This window comes from Lemur catta, chromosome 6, assembly GCF_020740605.2.
Source record: "Lemur catta isolate mLemCat1 chromosome 6, mLemCat1.pri, whole genome shotgun sequence".
NCBI lineage: Eukaryota > Metazoa > Chordata > Mammalia > Primates > Lemuridae > Lemur > Lemur catta.
The window spans coordinates 41,692,637-41,707,222 of record NC_059133.1 but is presented as its reverse complement, the minus strand read 5'-3'; the positions used below and the strand labels follow the sequence as shown (position 1 = coordinate 41,707,222).

Sequence of the window (14,586 nt, the reverse complement as noted above, 5' to 3'; positions counted from 1 at the left end):
AAACAAACTAAAGAAACCTATTGTCAGAGTGGCATCTAATACATGCAGTGATGCCTAGGAAATGCTATTTTTTGACCTTAAAATGGAGTTATATGATCATTTATTCAAGAATTTTGAGACCTGGAATATTCTGATAATTTAACTATTCTGGTTATTTAAGAATTGCTATTTATACTGCTAGGGGATAGCAAGTTTTAGTGAATTTAGAATGTAATGTGACATACAGTCTGGAAATGGTACTGAAATAATTTAATCTTTCTTTGGTTACTCAGACTAAGATCAGGATTATAGATTATACTAGTGTTTTTATTTTGAGCATTGATTATCTTTACATAATATAATTGGGAAGTATATAGTCATTGGAACTTTTTGGTTGTTTGTATTCTTGAAAGATGCAATTTAACTGTAGTTTTATTGAGTCAGCTCATGTTATGAGTCCATTCATTCATTAATTCATCAAACATTTGGTTGAGCACCTACCATTTGCTATATACTGTGCCAGGCACCATGGATAAAAATAAAGGAATAATTATAAAGAATAAGAATAAAATAACCACCACCTAAACAAGCATGTAAATAGACCTTAGTATTCTGGTGCTTCCACTTAATCCTCATAACAACCCGATGTGATGAGTGATATTATTACTGCAAATGAGAAAACTGAAGCATAAAGACCACACAGCTAATAAGTGTTGCAGCTGGGCCCAAATCCAGGCAGTCTAGGCTCTGCTTGGGATCCCTGCTTTCGAGGAGTTTACAGTACATTCTAGTGCAAGAGATAGACAACCAATCAGATAATGCAAAGGTGTGACAAATGTGACTGGCACATATTAGACCATGCCTGAGAGAGCTTCCTGACCGGGGCCCTGCTGTCCAAGCTGATTCTTGAAGGATGGAAAGGGTAGGCAAGAAAAGGATGAGATGCACAGGCCAGTCAGTGGACAGCAGTGTGTGTACCACCTGGACTCCTGTTAAAGCCTGGTCCATGTAGGGAACTGTCTGAGGTTCACCATGGCTGGAATAGAGGATAATGTTCAACCTAACAAAAACCTGATGTAATGTGGTAATTTTTTTTTCTTTTTACTAAATTGCTCAACAAAAAACCCATTGGGGGTTAATCTCAGTGCAGTGGCCAAAGCCCACAGCAATGGCATGATGTCATATCCCCACGAGACCATGCCTTCTATAGAGTGCTGCTTGATTTCCCTGAAAAAAGAGTCAGAAAATGATGTAGCTCTTAAGCTACATCTATTTACATTCTCCTCAGATGGTTTATAAATTACACCAGAAACAAATCTCTCTCATGGCCCCACCTTTCGACAGGGTCTTCTGGTCTGGTTAATGAGGCATGTGTAGGCAGCACTGGGGTGAATCTGTTGTTTTTGTTCCTATCGGCGTGGACAGAATCGTTTGGAAATGGAAATCAGCCAGAAATATGTACACCGACGAGCATTGTCCGCCATGCATCTTCTTGTTCTGGTCCATCACCTCCAGTCATTAGCGTTCTTCCACTCTCAAATTTCAGCACTCCACCATCTCTGCAATTGCTACATTGGGCTATTTTTACAATTCGGAAATTCTTTCTATAAGAAATATCTTCTGGTTGTTCACAGAGAGTATATAACATGAGATGCCTTCCTCAGTGCCCGTTCCCCCACCATCTCCCTGCCCTGCTTGTGAAAGCACCCAGCACTCTCACAGCATCCTGAATACTTCTTTCATTCGAATGAACAAATGCTGGTCATGGACCAATGTATGGGTAACTTTATTAATAGCATTATCTTATTCCTGTGTAAACGTGCTTACAGTTTTGATTGCAGTTACCTCCTGCAGTAAAATATTTTATGTCGTTCCAACTGCAGCCCAAACATAGGGCCCAGCTAAGTTGCTGGAGCTTTTGGTGTAGTCTTTGTAACTTTTTCCCAAGTATGCACAATTCACCTTCTCTTCTTAAACAGAACACGTTCTAAAATTTGTGCCAAAAGAGGCTAAATTTTCCTAAGGCATAGATGTTGCTCTTCAGAGGTGGCCAAATACTTCCAAGTAGTGTATCTATGGTTTGGATAACTTTCATTTTCTCCTATTATTTTTTTGACAATGCTTATTTTTTTTTCTTTGAAGACAGAAACAAAATAAATATGGAAAAGCTTGTAAAAGCTAACATAATTTGATAACCATAAAGACTACTTTTTCCTCTGAGTAATGATTGCTTTCTCTTTTGTTCTAATTATCTGTTCTTTGGTGCACTTTGAGGAATTCCAAAGGTATGTCTGGATGGGGCTTTTCTATGTCTCCCATCACTGTGGAGAGCAACTAATAATGAGCTAAGTCATCTGGAACACTGACTTTAAAAAAAAAAAGGTTTAAAAAAGGATAATTCATTGCCATTTACCCACAGTCTAGCTTGCATCTTCCTTTCACATGCATTTTCTCTCCTAGAGTTGATCTAACTATATATCTATCATTTCTTCATTTATTATTTGCTTGCTTATTCATTTGATGGTCCAAGACTTCAAGGAATTTGGAGTCTAGTAGGGAAGTTCTAAGAAAGGGATTGATAATGGATCTTTGTTGAACTCCCAACTCTCCTGGAGAAGCAACAACGAAGTTGGTTCACTTCAGGTGGTAAGGAAATGAATGCAAATCAATGAATTGGCTGAGTCTTATCTCAAAAAGTTAATCCGTCTTAAAAGCAAAAGGCAATTTCTACTTTTATTTTCATGGGTAAAAGTAAAGTCTAGATCTTTATTTCCTTCAGGCCAGAGATCAGATATTTTGATAAATAATTTAGCCTTAGCACCTACCTCATGGTAGTTGCTTGAATATTACATATAAATACATCTGTTTTGCTTTTTAAGCTTTGACAAAGCTGATGGTTTAAAGAATTACTTATTATTTTTTGGCTTTAGTTTTAGGATATTTTTGCCTGGTGAATTTATTGTATTGCCTTCATGTAGCTATTAATCAGCATTCTCTGAGCAGCTTTATATTTATTACAAGCATTTGTATTTACTACCACTTGCAGCAACTCTGGGAGGTGGTCAGAATTTCTGCCAGGATGTGGAAAAAAGGCTCAAGGGGCTGGCAGGTTCTCTGAGGCCATCTGGTAGGTCAGTGGTGTGGCTGGAGTTAGGACTCACTGCCGTGAGCTCCCACACCTTTACCCTGTTCGGATGGCTCACACCACCCTTCCTCCTCCCCTTTCTTCTGGTGAAGCTGGTACTGATAATAATGACAGAATGAATACTGGACAATGGGAGTTGAAAACTGTGTCTTGGCCATTACAAAAGGACTACTTGGAGACAGAGGTTGTTCCCTTGCCCCTGCAGCTTATTTAAACTGGTGAAACGTTCAGCATCACTAATTTAAAAAAATGTAATGCATCATTGCCCAATTTGGCAATACGAATTTTAATACCATGTTGTCCTTGGTTAGCAGGATGAGCATTTGAGGAAGCTTCAAAAAATATTCCATACATACCCATATAATGTGTCTTTATGTATACAAATGTATATGTTTATTGTTGTTCCGATGTGGGAAAAGATGATTGTGGTGTGAGCGTAGGAGTGTTTGCAAATTCTTATTCAGAATCTAGGGCCCAAACTACCCATAAACCTGACTTCACACTTGAAATTTTTTTCCAACTTTAACCAGTCCTAATATAGAGAGTGAGGATCACAGGGTTTGCATGTAGAATAGTTGAGATAATAACTGTGTCATTGCAAAAGCAGGTGTCTGGGAGGAAGGAAGATTTTAAACTGATGAACCCAGGGCAGGGACTATTATAGTCTAGGACCTGCAAGCCTCATGACTAGGGCCATGTTTCTTTCTCTATGAATTCCAGACCTCTGAGAGAGAGAGGGGCTGCACAAATGGTAGGAGGTGTGGCTGGATACATACGTACACGAACCATCAACTCTGGACTGAATTAGTGATGATAACTAGTATACTGAGCACTTCCCCTGCCAGGTACTTTGTGTGCATTACCTAATTTAATTCTGACCATGACCCTAAGTTGTAGATGCTATTAGTATTCCCATTTTCCAGATGAATACTGGAATAGGCTTACAGAGGTGAGGTAACTTGCCCAAAGTCTTGTAGTTAAGTAGAGAGGAGCCAGATTTGAACCTCAATTCTTTATCTTAATAACCTATGCTCTTAATTACCTTGTAATATTTTCTAGTAACAATTGGGTTCTGGGGAACTCTTAATGTTGAAAGAGATTTTTATATTCAAAAGACTGTAATCGAAAATAAGTCTGAACTTGTGCACTGAAGCCAATGAATTGATAGTGGCTACCTGTGTGGAGGTCATCACAGGCCCAGTGGCAAGGCTGCCATGGCCAGTTTATAATGGCTGGAGTGGAGGGAGGCGATGTTGGTGTGAGTGCTCTATATTTGCAGGCTCTGTTAAAATTGTATTGCAAGGAGAGCCTTAGAATTCATGTAGGTCAATCTTTTCAGTTTATCAAAGAGGAAACTGCAACCCAATGTGGGGTAGTTTCACTCATTTGATATTATACGTCTAGCCTCTGGGACAGCTACATTTAGAACTCAGGTCTCCTGGTTCCCAGTCCTGTGCCCTTGTCTTTAGCACTATGGGTAAACCCAAAATAGTCCTTTTAGAGAGTGTTCAGAGGTGAGAAGGTGGCTGTCAAGCATTCCTGAACTTTTAAAGTGGCTTGAGAGTAAAAGACTGTCAGCCAGGTTCTGCCGGCCTTATAAAGCTTCTCTTTGCAGGAAGTTGGATTAATTCTTGCAGACTTCAGGATATCAGACTGTTAACACTTCAGGAAGGAATCACCACAGATTCTCCTGGGGACATCAAAGAGTTTGGCTCAATGTTTACAGAGAATCCACTTTGGACATAGAGGACAGAGCACAATAGCTGCTCCCCAAAACTGAGACAGCTCTGTAGAGAGAGAGACATGGATAGGAATTGGGAAGCAAACCCAACAGGGCTTCTCCATTGGGCAGAGGACTTTGGAATCAAGGGAGACATGGATGCTATTTTATGCTCCTTGGGCCACACTATATAGTTAGTATTCAGAGATAGAAAACCTCTTGGGCTGCATGGATGCTCTTGGTAGTCATCACAAAGGACAGCTCATTGTAAGGTAAATGAGACCATTTATAGGTGTGATCACCACCTCATTTGTTGGTGTCATTCACTGGCTCCTCCCCCAATTCCAGACTCTTGTCATTCTACTGGCTAATCCATGGGTACCATTATTATCCTCATGTTCATTAACAGCCAAGGAGCAACACTGGTTTCATACTTCATTGGTGGAGAGGTCCCCAGCAGGTAACCAGCATATCACATATGCAGCAGGCTCCTGAGGACAGACTGCATTTTTGAGAGCTTAAAACACATTAACTTCCAGTTTTTCCTTTAAATATTACATTAGGCAAATGTGAGCCTTACTGCCTAATGATCTTTGCCTCAAATTATGTGCTGTGAACCCACTGATTTTTCTTGAAGTCTACATCAGAACACCCTGCACTCTGGGCCTTTTCTTGATCTACTTTAATCCCCTTTACCTGTTAAAATGACTAAATGAGTACCTGACTATCCAGTGGAATAGTCACTTGATGAATTTTTCCAAAACCACACTGATTTCAGTCTCTGTTATTGCATATACCCATTCTGGAGGCATCCTTCACACATGGTGACTGCTAAGGTTGCTAATTTTAGCATTAGCAGAGATCTTTTTAGCAGAGATGTCCCAGGGAAGCCATGGCTTAAATGTTCTTATAGCCTGTTCTGCTACCACACTGTCCTGCCTCTGAATGTGGGGATGAGAGAGAAGAGAGGTCAAGGGCCCTGAGTAAGCCACTGTCTTTCCTTCCACATATACTGATGGATGAATAGACAAGTAGAGCAACATACTACAGTTAAATGTAACCAGAGCATATGGCTGCAAAGAAAGCAACTTCTAATTCTAAAAACCATGGCAAGCCAATAGCAAGCTAATTCTTTACAGAGGAGCAACAGTGCTCATAAAGGGCATTTTGTTTCCTGAAACTGTGAATTTGTTTTTAAAATGTGGACAGAATTATTGGTCATGTGGAACCAGAATCCCCTGATGTTCACTGCACTGCATTGAATCTAGCACAAATGCATTTGCAGGTGTAGTGACCTTCTGCTTATAATGAGGTTGTTCTGTGGGCCAAAAAAATGAGTTCACCGTGAACAGCCCTCTGCATTCTGTGATTCATATATGCATTGATCTGGACAACGGAACTTTGCAGGAAAGCCAATCACACGCAGGGTGCCCTTTCTCTTACATGTCAGTCTTTTGGTTCTCAATTGCGTTTTCAAGCTTAGGAAACCACAGACTTCTTATGGAGGGCTTTAAATCATTCTATGTATTTTGAAATTGTTGGAGGAATGCACCAAGAATATTGAACAGGAAAAGGTTTTCAGAATTTCTCCAGGAAACCTTAGCAGTTAAAGATTGAGAGGGTAGAAAAGTACTATGTGTGGAATCCAGAGGGTGGAATAGAGTATCTTCAGAATGATTCAGCCCAAACCTCTCATTTATTATACAGTGGTGGAATTGGAGGCAATTGGAGGTTAAATGATTTGCCAAAGTTAACTAGTTAGACAGCAGCAACACCCGGCTTTCTAACCCCAGCTTTCTAACTTTCTGTGCAAGGCAGTTTCTGCTACCCTTTTCCTCTCTCTGCCTCTCTCTCTCAACTTATTTACCCCTTAAATTAAGGAAAAGACAAAATCAAGAGGAATATTCCCAAAATATACTCCACAACCACCTATCTCAGAGTCACTTTGGATGCCTTTAAAATGCAGATCTCTTGGTTCCATCCAGACCAACCAAATAAAATTGAGGCCTGGATATCTGCATTTTCCCAAGCTCCTTAGTGATTCTTATATATGTTACATTCTAGAACCATCAATCTAGGGTCTATAAATAGGCAGGTGGCATGTGGCAGGAAATGACCACTAACTTTTAACATTACTGAATTTGTCTTGAGAATACAGTCATTCATTGTTCCCTGCTGTTCTTAGTGCCCGTCACGTGGTGAGCTGCTCTGAGCTAATGATGGCTCAAAGAGTAATTACCCCAGCTTTCCTGTTTGCCTAATGTCTGCTCTGGGCATAACTATACCTATTAATATTAGCTGTTTTTCTCCCCCAACTGGCAATGTTTATCTGCTGCATATTGCTCTGCTGTACTTGGTGGAAGGTAAATTAGTGCTTTGCAAGTATTCTCAAATATCCAGCCCCACTCCAGACTCTGTTGGTACACAGTACCTGGCCTCAAAACGTCTCACAATGAGTCCACACAGATAGTTTAGTCAGAGCCCCAATTACCTCTCTAAGCAGGTAATTATTACTTCTGCCATTTAAGTGAAATTTTAGTGTGTTGCTTATAGCAATAAATTTAGGAGCATATTTATGCTGCCCCTGTTTCTATTCATAGCACAGATTTAAGATTCCACTTCTGTTGGAGTATAGGTCTGAACTGTCCTTCAGTATAAATTTAGCTGATAATAAATAAAATAATATCATATCCCCATTTCCCCCTCAGAACCTAACACAATTAAACAAACAAACAAACAAACTCCTAATACCCAATTTACTCTGCATACAGGAGAGTTCTGTATTTCACTGGAGACTAGTAACTGAGCAGCCCTGTAGCATTACCGAGCTATCAAATGTGTTGTAAAAATGTGATGTCATGGCACTTTGGAAGTCTCATTATGGAGTTTAACGGGTTTTGTGGTGTATTTTGCAGCATGCCCTTTCTGACAAGGCATGTGTGAAAGCCTTTGACCCAAAGACAACTTGCTTACAGGAATGCCTTATCACCACCTTCCAGGAAGCCTACTTTGTTTCAGAAAGTTTTGAAGAAGCCAAAGAAAAGATGAGGTAAATTTGTTTTTCTCCCATCCAGAGAAAATAACTTTTAATTTTTCTGGCCTCGTTCCTTCTTTCTATTTATCTCTTGTACCAGTGGGGGTTGATCATATATTTTTCTATTTCTGTTTATTCTGCAGGGACTTTGCAAAATCAATTACTCGTCCCTTCTCAGTATACTTCAATCCCTACACACAGAGTATTGAAATTCTGAAAGACACCAGAAGTATTGAAAATGTGGTGCAGGACCTTCGCAGCGATTTGAACACAGTGTGTGATGCCTTGAACAAAATGAACCAATATCTGGGGATTTGATGCCAGGAACTGGTGTTGTCAGCATGATCTTTTTGGGGCTTAGCAACAATTCAGTCAATGTCATTTAACACTAATAACTTTCTGTGTCATGACTTGGCTAGTTAGCATGCAATTCCACATATCTATACCTACTTGTAACTTACTGTGTTAGTATGTAAAACACTGAAAGAAATCCAAATAACTACATGTATGAAAGGGTGTCATATGTTTAAATGTCTTAAATAGATTTGACATTACTGCTTAGTGTCTTTAACCAAACTGCATCTATTTAAAATTTGTAACAAATAACCCTCTTAGGATCCTAGCTTATGCCCTTTTCTTTCTCAGACTTGAGCCTTTTCCTCTGTGTTCATTAGATAAAATGAAAACAGCAGTGAAGCTGTTTCTATTTTCAATAGTATCAGTGTGTTCACAGCATAATTTGAGACAAACCTAGAATTGTAGGAAACTTCCCATCACAGTAACAAAAGATTCAATATCTGTTTCAAAAATTGTTGAGGTAATAAAGTAGCTGGAATGATTTTTTGGCTGAGTATTTATGCAATGCAAGAAAAGAGAACGTTTTACAAACAGAGTATATAGGTTGCATTGACCTGGTAGAAACTGAGTTGTGAGAAGCTTCCTGAAGTATTTTGGAAGGTAATACTTCTAGAAAGGACATTAGGAAAACTAAACAGTGGGCAATAAATCCTGTGACTATGAATTTTATGCTGGAATAACGTGAATTATCATGTTCAGATGTTTAACCCATTTCTCTGGTTCAGAGGAGAATAAAATCACAGAGCTATAAAGATCACCTTTGATTTCAAAGATGTGAAAATTGAGTCACAGAGAAGTTAAGTGATTTTCCCAAAGCAGCACAGTTAATTGTGCACCCACATTCACAGTCTTGCATTTTCGTTTTGTATGGCTGAGCAGTTCAACTTGGTAGATGCACGTGTTTATGCGTCATCAGAGAAGGGAAACTAATGCCTATCAAAACTAATGTTTATCACTAAATAGGACTTGGTTTGTGATCTAGGGTTGCCAACAGTATATATAATGTTTCCCCTCATGGCCCCAAACCAGACCAGATCTAAGGCAGGTTGTACACTTTCCCAAAGTCTGGGCAACTTTGGGCAAACAGTAGTGATACACCGCAAATTTTTGGTGGTCCTTGACATAAAAGATAAAATCAGGTGATTAAGTGAACAAATAAAAAACCTGCTGAATGAGTGCGTGGATTTCATCTTTTGATTCCCTCACCAAACACAACTACTGTTCCTCCGATTCTGCTTTTGGTAGTGCAGAAAACTGGATGGGGAAGGGGGCACAAAAAAAAGCAGAGAAGGAAAAGATGACAAAATAACTTTTACAATTTAAAAATATTTACTTGACCAAATTTTAAAGATGTTCTTTTAATAAGAAATTATATATAATTTCCAACTAGTTCATACTCTTATGTGGGGCACATTATGGGTTAGAAATCTTTGAACTAAATATATTCAGGAAGAAGATGAGGAAGAGTTAAAATAGGCATCAGGGAGAAGTTAAATTAAAATGAAAATTCAGAGGTTTGAATATTGGTTATCTTAACTATTGAGGATCTTTCCTTTCTAAACCATTCTCAAAACAACTAAATTTTGAGAAAGAATTTGGTGGATAGAATGTGAGAGTCACAAAATTTAAATACTATTCTAGGTGAAGGGCATAGTGCCTTGAAAAATTGTTGATGGTAGAGAAATGAGCAAGCTAAACCAAATTTAAAAGATCTAGGATGATCAAGAAGTTGTATATTTTAATAGTTTTATAGATCTATATAGTTTCTTATATCTTGCTTTGCTAGGTCTAGATGACTGTGAATAACTATTTACTTATAAGTAATAATCCAGAGTAACAATCTAGAGCAACAAATCCCCAAATTTTCAGAACTTGCTGAATTTTCTCAGAGAAAAAAATTGGCTAAGAAAGTCTTAGTATATGCCTTTCATCTTGTTTTCATAATTTGGTATTATTTAGACTATTTAGACACACGTCCTAGAGTTCTGTCATATTTTCTTTTCTTTAAGAAAAACCCATAAGTAGCTATTAAGCTTTTCCCTTCTAGTCCATGAGAAAGTGGGAGTTTCTTAATGAAATGTACTTGAGGGAGAATTATATTTAATTGTAAACAAATTCCCTCAACAAAAATAACACTTGAGATGTCTTCTGCTTGGCTTGTAGTGGAATCCAGTTTTCTTATATGTGCAGAATCTATTTTGTCTCAAAAATATTATAGAAGAGATAGCGTTGCAAAATAAATAAGCTTTCTTACAGAGCTTATATAGGTATCATACAAGGAGGAGGAATTACTTGATTCTTTTTAGATTTGTTCTCCATTCAGAATAGCAGTAACCATGGTTTTCACCCTGTAAAACAATGGAATCATGCTTTTCATTTGTTGTGAGCATTTAACATGCAAATGCCATTACAGCTAATGATGGGAAAAAATCCTATAAAATTTAATAGCTATCATAGGAAAAAGTGTTGGCAGAAAAATTCCCTGCATAGAAATAGTCAACAAAATAATCACAGCCAGCTTCTTGTCATATTTGATACCTACTCAGTGTATCCATTTGTCTCAATTATGCCTCATGACTTAAAGCTAAATTAAATAGATCCAAGGGCAATTATAAATTTAAAGATACTTTCTCACTGTCATCTCAATGTGAGTTGTTACTTTATTTTGGCTTTGCTGCCGACTTCTCTAATCAGCTAATCAGAAATCAGCACGAAGTTCCTGGCAAGACCAGGTTTCTTGTGTATCACACTTTGCAAAAGGTTGCCAAAATCTTGATTAGTCTAGCTGTATTCTTGAAGCATTTTTGTCTGTTATGAGTTAGGGTCAGGCATACAATGTACTCTTGAATGATCAGTTTATTTGGCATAATAAGAATGTAATAGACTGTTTATAAATTACCCCTTTTAGGAGTGGGGAACTTTGACCCAAGTTTGTTTGTTTGTTTTCACATTTATGGTAAGGGTTGTGAGACTTGGGTTTCTGGTTTAGTCTCATTTATTTACTGTGTAATTTAAAAATGATGCTTTATGGGCATGATATATCTGTGCGTGTATTGCTTGCTTATAGTAAATGGGCCTTTGCCTAATGATTGTAAAGCATTGCAACATTTACCAACATGAAAAGTCTAAAATGAAAAACAGTGTGCTTTAACGTGGAATCAAATAGAAATACAAAGTTTCATTTTCAAATGGAGTCATGGCTCACATCATCTCATTTTCTTCATTCGAGGAGGAAAACATTAACACAAGATGTAGTTGTCCTCCAATTCATTTGATCTAATTTTCAACTTCTAAAGAATCAAGCCCTGATGCTTACTCTCATGAACCTTGTCTTACTTATAATGAATAAGAAAGCAGCCCAGAGTTTTCCAGTGTGTCTGAGATCTTTTTTTTTTCCTTCTTCAATTTCCAAAGACATTCTCTTATTTTGGGAAATGATTCTTATGGAAATTACCATATTCTGGGGAGAATCAAGGGAATTAACAGTGGAATACTGCTTCTTCCATTATTAGCTTTACATATATTCGAAATAAAGCAGTTCTGGCACATAAAATGGTGGTTCTTTCTAATGTGACTTGGGGTTTCAAAACATTCCATTTCCTAGAACATGTCAGGCACTGTTTCAGGCACTATTGCAGACACTGAGGGTGTAGTCTGAATAAAACAGAGGAGGTTTACACCCACTTTGAACTTACATTATAGTAGGGAGATACAGGCAAAAAACCAGATAATTTGAAGTTGTGGCAAGTTTTATGAAGAAAATAACCAGGGTGATTTGATAAAGAGCAGTGGGGAGTTGAAGTCAAGGGGCTGGGAAGGCCTTTCCGACCAGCAGGTATTTGACCAAGAACCATGGGATGAGAAGAAGCCAGGCACGAAGAGGGCCATGGAAAATGTTCCTGGAAGAGGGACCAGAAAGACCAAAGGGTCTAAGGCAGGAATGAGGTTGATGTGTTTGAGGAAGGGATAGATCGGCAGTGGTCTAGAATGGAATAACATAAGGGCAGCATGGGAGGCCAGGATGAGAGAGAACACAGGGCTTCCTAAGGGGCCAGGTGTTCTCCAAGCAGTGGAAAGCCACTGGAAAGTGGTAAGGAAGAAAGTGACATGAGCTAATTTACATTGTTCAGAGCTGGCTCAGGCCGCTCTGTGGATATGGAGTGTAATGGAGTCGAATGGTGGGATGGGGACAAGAGTTAGAAGCCACAAAGCCAGTTAGGAGGCCATTGCAATATTGAGGATCTACAAAGTCAGTATCTTGCTGGATCATGGTGGATATTATTAAAACTAGTTGTAATTAAATAAATTACAAAGTTAAGTGGGTGGGTGAGAACCATCAGATAAAAAACTGGGGGAAACTGGAATAACTGGTACCTGGGTTGATTCTCATTTGACTGACAAAGCAGTCATCCGATGATCACCTGTGTCTTTCACAGATACTTAAAGCTTCCTTTGACAAAATAACATTACATTAAACTTTCTCTGACCAGCTCTTACAGAAGGAAAGCTAGACTGGAAAGCAAATGCCATTTTTTTTTTCTTGTGACTCACAGATACTGATGGCAGAAGCATAAATGAAGTAGAAAATGAGGTATTATTGGTGAACGTTGGTAGTGCTGACACATAGGGTAATTCAGGACAATAAAAGCTCCCCAAGCTCCAGGCAAACTGAATAGTTGTGTTCACTGTCCACTCTGGCCATTTCTATAGGAATAGGCCATATAAATGTAAGTGAATTAGTTAAGTCTATTTCCACTCTTTTTGTTGTCTCCCATCTCCCCAAATGCGTATTTCAGATATTTCAGAAAGGGTTCACTTTCTGTGATTTCGTCCTCTCTCCAAGAAGGATGGGTCTGGTGCAGCAGCTGGAAGTATATTTCCTTCTTGGGGAAGATTGCAGTGAGCCTGATGTTCAACCCAAGGGCATCTGTGGTTATGGTGCCTGTAAACAGCATTCTCATAATCCAGTCTGGGTACAGTTTTTATAATTGAACAACAAAAACATCTGACAGATGTGGGCAGGGTAATTTGAAAGCTAGATGGCACAAAGAAATCAAGTTCATTTTCTGTCAAAACCAAATCTTTAAAAAAAGATGCAAAGCTGGCCCTCATTTTATAGGTTGAGAAAGATAATATTAATTATTCGAAGGTGGTAGCAAGTTTCTGTTCCCTCCACTTTTTCTAGATCCCTTGCAGTCTCCTTGTTTTTTAGCTTGTTCATTTCCATGGAACTAGCAAGATGCTGATTCAGTAGGTCTATTATTCCCAAAGGTTTGCAAACCACTGAACACATCTAATGTACAGCTTGCCCAATTTTAGTGAACAGCTAACTTCACAGACGTTAATGAGGCCAATTATTGGCAAGTGAATTTGAAGTGAAGAACACATTAGGTTTGCTACTATAGCAGTTATTTGTTTATCGGGATTGATTGTGGCAAACTTCCCTTTGATCATTACATCTGATTGATCAGTGCACATGGCATTATGAAAGAATGAGGTTTCCAAATCAGATAGCTGCTTGGAAGAAAAATCTCTACCTTGCAAGGGCAGAACATGTTTCCCTATCTATTTCAGTGTGAAAGCCTAGCCATTAAATTGGAATGGATCCTAATTAGTCTCCTCACAAATCCCTAAAACTTTTTGGTCTTTCCTGTTGAGCAGAACTTAAAAGAAACCTAAATTCCTCCCTTGCCCATGTATAGTCAATATCAAAGAAAATAACTTGCACGGTAATACTGCTGAAAATGAGTGCAGACATAGCAATCCTGATTTGAAGTGGCATTGGAAAGTATAATTTGATTCACCCAGCCAAATGATTACTGCAAGTACAGATCATCAGCACGGCCCACTCCAGGACATTTGAATTGATGACGAGCTGACAGCTAATTGCCAGACTGAGTCTGCCTCTTGAGCTTCTGCCTGAGAACAGAGGGAAAAATCCCCATTACTCCTACAAACTCCTAGCCTGGATGTAGGCTATTTTTCCATGTTGGAAATATGTCTTTTAGGATGGCTGTCACTCTGTTCATACTGACCAGCTGCTGTTTGCCTAACATCCATACCTTCTTTGTCCAGTAACTGCACCCCCATTTTTCCTTTTGTGAATCCCACCCCCAACTTAGTCCATACCTGAGGTGGGGCTGATTCCACCTGTCCATTCTAGGGGTGGGCTTATAACCAAGGTTTGGTCAATGGTCAATGAACTACAATATTCTTCTGGTCACAGTGATTGGTTCAGAAGTGGGCCATGACTTGAGTTGGGCCAATTAAAGTCAAACCCTGGACTTTTTTGAAACCATTGAGAAAGAGGTGTGCTACTTTCTTCTCTGAGTATAAGGTGGTAAAAAGTGA

At 38.7% G+C, this 14,586-nt stretch overlaps 1 protein-coding gene across 1 annotated transcript in view; it reads left to right on the top strand.

Moving 5' to 3' along the window:
* The window catches only part of TPH2 (tryptophan hydroxylase 2), a 94,689-nt gene extending 85,758 nt beyond the window's left edge, over positions 1 to 8,931 (top strand). Inside the window, exons 10-11 of the mRNA XM_045555235.1 lie at positions 7,760 to 7,893; positions 8,022 to 8,931. Coding sequence (XP_045411191.1) covers positions 7,760 to 7,893; positions 8,022 to 8,196 — 309 coding nt within the window. The 3' untranslated portion in view covers positions 8,197 to 8,931. The remainder of the gene's footprint in view (positions 1 to 7,759; positions 7,894 to 8,021) is intronic.
* Positions 8,932 to 14,586: the final 5,655 nt, after the last annotated feature.